We start from the raw sequence: 12,228 nt of genomic DNA on the forward strand, positions 1-12,228 counted from the left end.
ATGGCATGTGAGTAGGCTTTGAAGAACAATGGGAAACATGGCTCACATGGTTGAAGCAAATGACAAACATATTTTATCTGTTTGCAGATTTAAATCTAGTATTAGCAGTATTTGGTCAGTAGTACAAAGGATCAGTATGGCAGATCAGTATTCACATGGCAATCACTGCCTGGCAGGAATTGCTGACTGGTCAGGAGGCTAAATGCACTGGGTCCAGCTCATACAGTCATTCTCAAATTCTGCACAGTGTCAAGGTGTGGCTTCTAAACCACTGCTTAATGCTTGATTTTTTAGACTCAGCTTAATCAGTGTATGTATTTATCAACGTAACATCAACCTAATCTGTGTAGGAGAACCTCACAAAGAATCGGACCAGACTGAAAGATCTGGCCCTTCATCTCACTTCGAGCCAAGTTGCACCACTTACATATATCACTATGAACAAATCGTACTGTCACCTGCATACTTCTCTCATATCACACAGGGAGGTAACCTCCAAACCACAGCTATCTCCCATTTTGCAAGTTCTACCACCAGAAACTGGAAGTTGAGCATGCTGCGTTTGAACAAGAATGTTCTAGAGATACCTGTGTTCTGCCAGTGTGATGCTAATGGCTCCTACCCAGTTGTAACAGTCAGTCTGTGTAGCCAACACTTGGCTCTGTACCCAGTTTTGGCTGTTCCGTGAGCTACCAGCTCCCTTACACACAAATATGGTCAAATTAGCTGATTGTTGCAGACGTTACTTTTAACCATGCACAACCAAAGCAGTGTCAGGTGCATTCCATTTGGTAACAGCAAACTCAACTCAAAATTACAATAACAACATGGAAACAAGAGCCACCTCCAGGATCCCTTGGTAAAATTCTAAAAACTAAACACTAAACTAGACCAAAACTAACAAAAATTACTTCAAGAAAACAATTAGCCCAGTCTGGATGACCCATCTGAATGGCCTATCACTCTCCTAATCTCACTTTTTGCTACTTGAGGTGCCACACATGGTGCACCTTTACATTTCTGTTCATCACATACAAAACACACTGAATACAATCATTAGCTACTGTAAATATACTGCAGCATGTATCATTCTCAGTGCTAGTAGCAGAGCATCCCCTGTAGTTTTACAGCTCTTAGACTAGCAGAGGTGTTTCATCGTACCAAATCTACCACTGCAAAGTTCTCCTTCGGACCAGCCTAAAGGTAGCTTGCCAGAAACAAGATCAGTTTGAGGTCGTTTATCAACAAGACAACATGATAGCATCTGGTCTTCACCAGTCAAATCATCACAATTTCACAGTTTCTCATTTCCAGTGCTAATATATGGTCTTCTGGCTTTGGCTTTACATATGTCTTAAAGTGCTCCCCTTCACTAGCAGATCATGCAGTGTTGGGGTGACCTGGAACTGGAATGGACTGGGTCATGGCCAATGGGACAGGTGTAAGGCTGTGCAAAAGGTAGAGAAAAAAGAGAAACCAGACATTATGCCCTCAGGTGAGGATGCAGATGGCCATAGGAAGAACAAGGCTCCTAGGAGGCATGAAAAGTGCAGAGCTGCCCATACACATTTCTGATCTAAATGGAGCCTAGAAGGTCTCAGCTTTACAGGGAGTGGTATGAAGACTGACAGGGAAGTAGTAAGTGCTGGGCTGTTCCTGCAACTGCATGTGATATTTCTACAGACCACTGACCTGTTGCCCTTCCACAGTGACAGCAGCAATGTTGTCAGGTATCAAAGTAGTCTCACTGCAGCAAAAAAGACAAGTATCTCCAATGCAAAATGACTGAAAGGTGGGAGGATGGCTGAAGCCAAAGCACTGTTCAGCCAATGCCTAGGGTAGAAAAATTAATCCATTCCAAGTTAGCACTTGACGTTTGAGAACATCAGACTGACACTACCCAGGGATGGACTCCTGCAGACAGCACAGGCTCATTCATTCAAAACTGTCCTGTTCCGTTCATTGCATATTAAAATGATAGCAGTGCATTTGAACTTCCTCTTCTAATTGAAGGCAGAGACATGCACATGCTCTGTTCTATGCAGGACACCTCCCTTGAACCGTCTACTCAGCTTCTCTCTGATACTCATATTTCACTATTTTCTCTCCACTATCAAATACCTTAGTCTTTTAGGACCGGATCCATTGTAAACAGGGGCAGCAAACAACGAGCCACCAAGCATTTGCTTCACCGTGTACAGAAACAGATCAAAGTTCAGATCAGCTGGATTAGTTATTACAAATTTAACTAAAAACTCTGCTAGTTACTCAATTATCTTTGTTAGAGAGGTGGCTAAAGGCCACACTGACCTGAAAGACACAGTATTGCTCACCCCAGCTTCTCTTGATAACCCCAGGCACATTTCTGCTGCTTACTTCTCTCATCCAGCTGACCATCTTAATCTTCTTTTGTGTTTTTGTTTCTCCACAGGATTACCCTTCGGTTAGATCAATAATCAGGAAAAAGGCTTGACTGTTACTTTGGGCAGCAAGGTATTCTCAGAACAGTTGGACTGGAGCATAAAACCACATCTTTCACCAAAGTGACCTCAATGTAGACATAAATTTACGGTCTAAACACAAGATGTTGAATGTTCAGTGGCTTGGGTCACTGTAAAGATACGAGCCTAAATTAATAGAATGTAATTAATTTCATTATTTTTCTCTAAATGCTACCTAAAGTCAGGGCCCAGGTATTTTTAGGTTCCATGTAAATTTTGCACGGAACATTTTTTAAGACTCTAAAAAACAGTTTTAGCATTTCTGTTTTTTGTCCTGGACAATGATGAATGGCAGTGATATTTTGCAGTAAATGCGGCAAGGAGCATTAGTTCATCAGAAACAATCATTTCCCTTCTAGCCAATCTTCAAAGTATCACTTCCTCTGCAGATTCCATTTCTGAATGACATGTATGGAGCACTAAAGAGTGCAGAATAGCGAATTTTTTTCTGAAATGGTAGAATGATACATTTCTTAGCAAAACACTAATATAGCAAAAAATTTTACATTTTTTATTTTGTCATTAAATGTTGGTCTTATCCCACAGCTTGATAACAAATAGTCTGGAAAGTTTTGAATTTAAAAAAAAAAAAAAATTCCCTGATCATCTTTGGACTTCTAAATACACACAGAAAACAGAAACAGGGAATGTAGAAAGGTCATTTCTAAATTATACCACACAATGCGTATTCTCATCTTCCACTTCATTCCTTTATTCCTGCAGCCGTGAAACAACCTTGCTTGCAGAAGCCATCCTGAGACACTGCTTCTCCTGGGTAAGAAGGTACTAGTGCTACAGGAGCACACTGGCACTGCAATTTCCTTGCAGTCCCTAGGAAAATTCCATGTACTCACTACTTCTGCAGAGGCACGATGCTCGATCTATAGCGACTTTCTCAAAGATGTTTCACCTCTTCTGTACCTGTGGTTCACTTTTCACCAATAAAGGCATTTTGACTACTTTTATTCTGCATATTCCTCCAGGTTCTACTGTAGGTGTATCAAAATGCTTTAGGATCATCTTCAGCTTATGTTCAATTAAATACCTGATGGGACCTGGTACTTTTAGATGTTCTGTAAAGAACATCAAGAACTTCTTTCTTCCTCAGCTCTATACAGCCTAACAACACATATGGCAAAATTTGGGGAAATAACCCCGTAAGTTTTTTCAAAAAGCCTTGAGAAGTGCAGAGGACACTGCTCCCTGCAGTGTCCCAATGTTTCCAAACTGTTTGGAGTCCCTGGAGCTTTTCATGTAGGGTTACTGAGTAGACAGGAAGGCAGGATGGAGCTATGTAAAGAAAATCATCATCTGCATTGTGATACAGAAGGCCCACAATGAAAAGGATAAGCTGTGACCAAAGGCCACAGTGTGCCTGCTTAAGGGACATCTAATTTAAAATAAAAAACTAATATGCTTCATAGAACTTGGATCATATTCACCAGATTATCTTAGATGCATGGGGTCTCAGCAGTCAAGCTAACGTAGAGTTTAGCAATGCTGCACTCAAGGACATGTTTTTTCACCCATTTTTTGGGGGGGGTAATCTCCTTTCTATGTAGAGGGACCACAAGTTGAATCAGAGCAAAGGAAAATTTTAAGAATGCACTGGCAAATCAGCAATCTCGATTGCTGTATGATTCCAAATTAGCAAGGGAAACCATCCTGCCCCAAAAGAGCACTGCAAGATGCACTGTTCCCTTATAATAAATTGTTCATAGCAGCTTACATGTGGGGACATTGCTTCTCAGTTTCCCAAGACTTGCCACAAGCTTTTCTCATTCTCATAACAGACATGTAGTGCAAAGTGCTAAACAAAGGGATGAGTGATGTAAGCATCAAACAGATTTTTCAGTTCAAGCTAGTTCTTTGATGCTCCATTTTATCTGAAGCACTTTTCAATTACAAGCAGATTACAAGAACAGCTTTCTCCATTCAACTTTTATTAGTTTTATCAGTCATGCTTGGCATAGGCTCTTTTGCAGCTAAAGATCAATTATCTTTAATTAAATAATAACTCTCGCGTTGTTCTTGAATAATGTTGTCTGTAAGCCTGGAGAAATTATATAAAACACCTTAACTTTACAGTCTGCAATTAGCAGAATTTCAGTCACTAACTTGGAAAGAAAAAGTGATCTTAGCCCCATTTGTCTAAATCACCTCTTCAACAGAAGAAATATTAAATAGTGAAAGTCTTTGGCAAAACACTGAAGAACATGCTCAAGAACAGGCATATGCATTTTATTGAAGTTAGGCCGTTTGCAATTACTTTATATTAGTCTTCCTTCAGTTTCCAGTTTCTATTTCCTGAAGACACGTTTCAAACTTGAGTTTAATTTTAAAAGGCCAGCTGATTTACGAAGAATTCCCAGTGCAACTGGGTTGGCTGGCATATTTTCCTGTTTGTATGTGGCACAGAGCTGTCCAGCTAAATGAGCTTTTTCAGTCTGGCTTGCCTGTTGCCATCCAAGTGAGAAACAAAAGGCTTTTAACTTGGTGGCAAAGCTTTCATTCCAGAGCAACAAAACAAAGAGGTCCTCTGTGCTATGGAGACACCCATCAGCTCCCTTCATCCTCTAGTTTCAACACTGTTTTTCCTTGAACCCGACTGCTGAATGTGACAATGTAACAGGCTGTATGAAAGCATCACTGAACACACTGAAGTATTTTTACTTTTAATGATAGTTTGCTAAAGAAAAATTATTTTCTCAGAAGCTCACAATTTTGTAATTCAAAGCATAGATCTGTAAACTGCCCATGGAAGGCTGAGAAAGTTTTTCTTCCCCTCAGAAAGGATTAAAATAGACGTGAGTTAGTCCACAGGCTGGAGTAAACCACTGTGTGGTTTTCACAGTGGAGTAAACCACTGCATCAGCCTCACTGTTTTCAGTAAAAACAGAAGAACAACATCACTTGTATCATAGTCTTGTGCCCTGAGTCTGAGGCAAATGTGGATGGACAACCCAGGGTTTTTTTGACTGCTCCAATAAAATGGAAAAAATGAGGGAAAAGAAAATGTCCCTTATTTAGACTGAACTGCTTAAATATGTTTGACTTCCCTTGTTGCTACATGTTCCTCTTCTGCCAGGTCCTATTCACTCACTAAGCATCTGGAAGAACCACAGTCCAAGCAGGACATAGATACTCAAGGGAAAAACAGAAATGAAGAAGAGGTAATAGCAGAAAATTTGATCGATGATGACTACAGGTGAGAAGGAGCAAGACCTCCCCACTCTAATTGCCCACACCTTGAGCTAAGTGGTACCCACTGACCATTCCGAGGAAGGCTGGGGTGGGAAAATCAGAAGTAACTGAAGGGGCACACTCTGCACTGGATGAGAATCTGCAGCCTTTGGAGGCCCAACATGCTCATTTTGCGTAGCCATTGCTCCCTGAAGCAAGAAAACTGAGGGCACAGTTGTGCCCTCCGCAGGATCCAGGCTCTTGCAGGGCTCATGTCTCAGCAGGAACTGGAAACCAGGTACTGCTGTTCTCCCAAAGGCAAGGGTTTGCTGCCTCAGCAAATGCAGAGAACCCCAGCTCCTGCTGGCTTCCACGGTCAGAATGGGAGCCTTGACTGCTCCAGGAAGCATAATTTGCTCAGTTGATGCCATTTGATATCTAGAAAACGCCAGCAAGCAGCTGTATGCCACTATCCCACTAATGCATGAAGTAGGTCACAGTCTCCTCAGAATTCAGCAGCAGCAGCAGTAGCTTTATTCTTCCTCCTCAATAGGAGGATAAACTGATTTTCAACATTCAAAAGCAAGTATCTAACACATCTGTAGCACCCCCACCTTGAGCACTGCAAATTCCACCACCACTCTAACAAGTAGGAGGTCAGGACTCCTGTATAGAAACTCTTCAGCCAGGATTGCTGCCTATGTATGAATAGGCATAAAGACAGTCGAAGGCTCCATTCAGATAATTTCAAGTAAACTGTGCATACACACATACACATTGTATTTCTTGAGCAGTGCAGTGGAAACTTTACCATGATGTGGGACTTATCTGGAGTCCACAGGAGATACAACCAGTGTAATCTGGTAAGATTAATGTCTTCTGGTTTTTGAGGTACCAGAAAAAAAATGTTATCACTGCGCTTCAGAATAAGTCAGAGGAGTGCCTCTTTACTTAGTTGAGATCAGGACTGCCACAACCTTTTTACTAAGAAATGTGAAAAAATGAAATAGCAAGAGGAAAGGAAAGTGTACAGATGTGCTGTCCCAACAAATGGCTGTTCACATCTAGGTTAGTTAAAGGTGCAAGACTAAACAGTTCTATAGAAAATTCCTCCTGTGTGAATATTCCCTGGTACCAAAGGAGATGGCTGGAGACTGAGGGCAAAGATAGCTTAGTAGAAATGCAACCTGCATGACAGGATGCTGGGTTTTTCTCAGATGACTACAACACACAGGCAGGTCAGATGGTGCCAACCTACAACACAGCAGAGGCCACCACTCAACTAAAATCCAACTAAAAAATGGGAAATTATCTGGGAAATGAAAATAAACAACTATGCAACAATGACGTTCAGAGAAAGGCAGGCCAGGAAATTTTCCATGAGTTTCCAAGATTCAGTGAGAGATGAAACACCAACCCTGGTCAGCATCTTTGACACCTCCCACTACAACTTGCTCTTAGGGATGTCTGAGTCCACCAAGTGTTGCCAGAAAAAGGCCTGTATCCTGCGCCATGCATCTTCTTGGGCTTTGGCATGCTCCCGCCACTGCCCTCCCCAACACACAAGCATTCCCAACACTTTGTGGATCGAAGCCTGGCACAGAGGCAAGTATGGTGGCTCCAAGAGGTGCCCTGCTCCGGAATAGGAGCAAAACTCCACTTCCAGTCCATGCTGCTGAAGGCGGTGGACGGCATCCCGGCAATAGAGGTCACTTTTCCAGTTCGTGTCATCCTCTCCGGATAGGAAGAGGAACTTGGCTGTGGACCTCTCCATGGGAATGCGACAATCCCAAGTCGCTGGGTCCCTGTGATCATCTAGGACATCTGAAAAATTTGCTAGACCAGACTCATTGATCTTCACCCTCCCCAAATCACATGGGTGGGGAGGAATAGTGAAGCCATTCCCCTGCAAGGGAATGAAAGAATTAAAACCACTTCCAGATACGCTGACAGCTGCCTTGATGCCAGGTAGGAATGTAGCCATGGAAAGGGCTAGATCAGCTCCTTTAGACAAGCCCAAAACACCAATGCCAGTATCTTTCACCTGAAACACAATTATGAAACAACCATTATCAACTCCTCTTTTCCTGGGCTGAAACAATGTCTCCAGTTCTGCTTCCCCACTCCTGAGCCAACTAAGACAGCCCATATTTTACCCCTTGCCTCTCTCTGTTCAGGTTATATCACTCCCACATCTGTCCCTCTGCTGAGCCTCCACATGAGTGACTATGAATTCCACAGCTCCTCAACATTTATCCTCCTGTAACACTTTTTCCTCCTGGTGATCTCTACAGACAAAGCCTCTTTGCTCCCTCCACATCCTGGCTAGACACTTGCTCTCAGTATTGTATCTTTTACTGCTCCTGCCTCCAAACTCCCTCAATCTTCTCTCCTCAGGTCCCCTTTGGAAAACTACTTTTTCATGGGTTTACTTGCATTGATTTTCTTTTATGTCATTTTTTTTATACTCTCCTACAGCTGACCTGTTCTCTTCTGTTTTGTCTTGCAACACAGAAGGTTCATTACACCTGAGGTTGAGTAAGCCAAACAACTATTTAAATCAACTTATTTATAGTGAAGTGTCTTCACACCAAATTCACTTTGTAATGTGTGTCCTGTAAGATGCTCTGGAAGTTTCAGAGATCCATAAGGAACAAGATAAACAAGGCTGAATTCTGCTCTCACGCTGGCTACATTCCTGGTGTCCATGTGTTAGAAAGTAACTATGTGAAATGAATACCACATTAAGTAGCATTCCATTCAAAGATTAAATGCTACTTAACTTCTCTCAGTCTCTTTTGGTTTAAGTATGATGATATATAGCTATAAAGCGTCCTTCTCATTCCACATACTTGTCCAAATACAGCCCCAGCTTCTTAAGACATGCTACAGTCTCCAATGATACAACTGTAAGAGATTCTGTTGTTAAAGTGTTTTATTACTGTCTTTTGAAACTTACTCAGAATCAAAAGCCTGTAACGTTTCAGAAATAGTTGAAAAATTAAATGTATTATTTGCCCTTCCAAAATCTTGAAAGATGCAAAAGTAGGGGAAAAAATTAAGGAGGTTTGTGCTTCTAGTCCAGGAACTGCTTTGATTTAATCTCACACAACATTCTATGCACAACATTCTATGGACTGTGACAAGATGCTGTACAAAACCAGCTATCCAACTACTTGCAAAATTAGACTTGAGACACATACTTTTACATCTCTCAGATCACGCTGTCTTTCAGAGCAATGCCCTCTTCTTCTAACATTTCAGAAACTTAGTTGCATTCAGTGACATAGTGTACTTCACATTAGAAAACTGGAAAATAGTTTCCAACATAATAAGCACCATAATTCATCTCTTACCTGTGGCTGCTTCTGCAAAAAGTTTACAGCTTCCTCAAAATAGGCCAGTTCAAGAATCTCTGGCATAGCAGGTAGATCTTCAAAGGCCATGTAAGCAAGAGCCAGAGTCACAAAGCCTCTGCTAGCCAGAAGACTTGCTCTGTATTCAACAAGACCTCCTCCAGATCCATACAAATCGATAAGTCCAGGAAATGGACCAGGTCCTGCAATGAAAAGTGTATATTATATATATATATATATATATATATACACACATATACACACAGACATATATATATATATATACATATATATATATACTCAAAGAGAAAAGTTTCTATCATTGTCCTTTCAGTAGTGCCCCCTCAGCACACATCAGCACAGTAGATATCAAAAGGAAATTATCCTCTGAAGCTTTCCATGGAGATTCTCAGTTCTCAGGAACACATCCAATCGCTGTAAGGACACTAATTTGGATACATGTCTCTCTTAGGAACTTACTATAGGAAGTTCCTATGTTGGGCATCCTTATCCTACCATAATTTTCAGCCGAAATTGGCCTAGATGTTATCAGGCCTTTGGGTCTGATGAACAAACAGTAGTGCCACATGAGCTGCGTTTCTTCAGGAACTGTGCTATCAGGTTTTTCAGGGAGGGAATACCTGAGTTATGAAATGCACCCACAAGTACCAGCACTGACCATTGCCAATTCAGGCTTCTAGGACCCTTCTTTCCTGCTGCTGATCTGCCCATTCTTACAGCCAGACTTCCCTTACATGATCTGGTGTCGCAGCAGCTGCAAGAGAGGTTTTATTCATTACAGAGCAAGATATTCATGTTTAAGTCCTCCTCAAGGAACATAAACAGTTCAGGGTTAAGAGCAGCTTTACACAGGATCCAATCTTGGCACTGTCTCTGTATGGAGCTGTGGAATACGACAACTGTTTAATTAAAGACCTTGTTTTCCCATTTGTCTTCATCTTCCTAGGTATCCCATGCAGTCAGGCTGCTCAACCAGGTACAGACTTCTTTCTTTGGCTTTTACTTAGGCAAAGAGAGAGACAGGAAAACAAGTCCAGAGCCTGCAGGAAGATCCATGGCAGCTGCTGCAGCACCCTGGGCTGGCTGCAGCCTGAGCCCAGTGGTCATTCCTTGTCATTCCTTGCTCCACAGCCCAAGCTGTCATGCCTCACAACTCTGTCAAAGCCTGGGGCCCTCTTTGTCCTGTCAGCTAAATTAAAGAGCTAAGAAATATGTACACTTTTGCTCAGAGTTCTCACTGCAGAGGAGGTCCTGATGTCTCCCGGCTAGAGCAAACAGAAGGGACGTTGTGTTACCCCTGCGGCCCTCCCAGCACACCCCGCCTCAGCACTCCACCAGCCAGGGCAGTGCCAGCTGCTCCCTGCTCTGCTGTGAGGATCCAAGCAGCCGGACCAAGCACAGGCTGAGGGAATCATTAGCTGCGGTTTTGCTCTGGGTTCCCAAGCACATCCAGTGGCCACAGGGCACAATACATTGTGTAAGCCACATCCAAAAAAACAGAATGGAATTAAAACTCACCAGGAGGGAGGAAGAGGGTTGCTTTCAGACGACCTTCTCTGACCAAAATCCTCTTCACCCCCTCTCCTAAAAACCATCGCTCATTGGTACATTTTCCCAGCAACTGGCTCATGTCCCCGTGGCCCTCATACACTTCCAAGTCCACACAGAAAGGGGTCAGGACATTCCTCTTTGCCAGTCGCTTGTAGGGCACTTTAGACTGCAGAGACCACAGCAGCCCCATGGGCTCCACTCCCGAATAGGTGCCTCCCAGCGCAGGGGAGCGGCTGAGGTCCAGCTCTCCGCTGCTCCCAGCTCGGTAGCGAGCGTGGGCTTGGAAGAGCTCGCCACTCTCGTCCAGGAGGCTGGCTCGGAGCGTGACTGCCTGCTGTGGCTGGAGTCCCTCCACGCATATCTGCACAGGGTCGTCGAACAGGCAGCGGGAGAACGGCAGGACCGACACCTGCACCATCCCGGCTCTGCTGGTGGGAGAGGAGTTGCCCTTTCTTGTGGCGAGATGCGGGCTGCGTGACACAGGATCGTCAGGAACCTGTCGCTTCTCAGGGTTCAAATCCCTGTCTGAAGTCCAGGAGGAACCACCGTGATTGCTTCCTCCAGCCAGCCAGTGCTGCTGGGAGATGTAGTTCCAAGCACAGCTCCCCCTAGGCACTCGGCTCGGGGCTGGTGCAGAACACTGTCCGCTTGCACAGACACAAGCTGTCGTGTGTTCCTGGTGTGTTATCTTACATTTGATTATAGAGACAGACCAAATTAAAAATCCCAAGATGACAAAAAGAGACAGTCAAATTGCCTTTCCCCCAACTGTGGGCAAGTCTGGATTCTACTGCAGAACTGGCTTGGTTGGCAAGGCTTGGCACAAGGAACACAAACTGGAAAGCCTGGAGTAACCTGACATCTTAATCTGGCCTTGAAACAAAGCCTGCCCTTAATCCCTCTTGAGTTTTCAGCAATTTTTGGTAAAACACCACAAAGTAAAATTATGCTTTATGCTTTAACTGTGTTTTTTTAAAAAACAAAATAGACAAAGTAAAAGAATGATTATATTTTTTTTCACAATAACCACACTCGTCTAAAGGGGGTCTGCATTTTCCCTAATACTTGGAAAATAAATTTCTCTCCAGTCCATCCCACTGATGTTTCTAAGGAAGTGTCTGAAGACTTGACAATAAATACCAACTTTTGGTTTTCATAAACAACAATACTACGTTTTTACAATGTCTCTGTGTTTAATAGCCTTCTAGTCCTACTCTGCAGGTCTCAGACATGTGAGTAGTCTCATTCTATTCTGTGGAAATGCAAATGGGAACTAAGGCTGCAGAAACTGGCTACAGTTTCACACAGATCATCTGATAGTACCTTAGGCAACAAATAATGGCAAAGGAACGCAACAGCCAATGAGCCTACAAGCTGCAGGATCACTTGTCATGCCACAAGACCACAGGTGAAGTGCAGATTGACTCTACATCTGGCAAAGCAATTCAAAAATCACCACTCAGGATGTAAGAGAATGCAGCTACATTTAAATACAATGGTGGGAAGAAATAGAAAACAGCAAGAAAAACATGTAGCTTAACAAGGAAAATAGTCAGCACTGACTTTTGCTTGTCTGCTTAATGTCCTTCACTCATCACATCATTTGGAAAAAAAAA

At 42.9% G+C, this 12,228-nt stretch overlaps 1 protein-coding gene across 1 annotated transcript; it reads right to left on the reverse strand.

Annotated features, from left to right (window-relative positions):
• Positions 1-4,427: 4,427 nt before the first annotated feature.
• Positions 4,428-12,098, reverse strand: LOC102093915 (acyl-coenzyme A thioesterase 1-like). Its single transcript, XM_013366963.3, has 3 exons — positions 10,580-12,098; positions 9,041-9,243; positions 4,428-7,728 (listed from the first exon to the last, which is right to left on the reverse strand). The coding sequence occupies exons 1-3, from the start codon at positions 11,028-11,030 to the stop codon at positions 7,129-7,131; spliced, it is 1,254 nt and encodes a 417-aa protein (XP_013222417.2). The 5' UTR covers positions 11,031-12,098; the 3' UTR covers positions 4,428-7,128.
• Between the last annotated feature and the right edge of the window lie 130 nt (positions 12,099-12,228).

Source organism: Columba livia, chromosome 5 (assembly GCF_036013475.1).
Source record: "Columba livia isolate bColLiv1 breed racing homer chromosome 5, bColLiv1.pat.W.v2, whole genome shotgun sequence".
NCBI lineage: Eukaryota > Metazoa > Chordata > Aves > Columbiformes > Columbidae > Columba > Columba livia.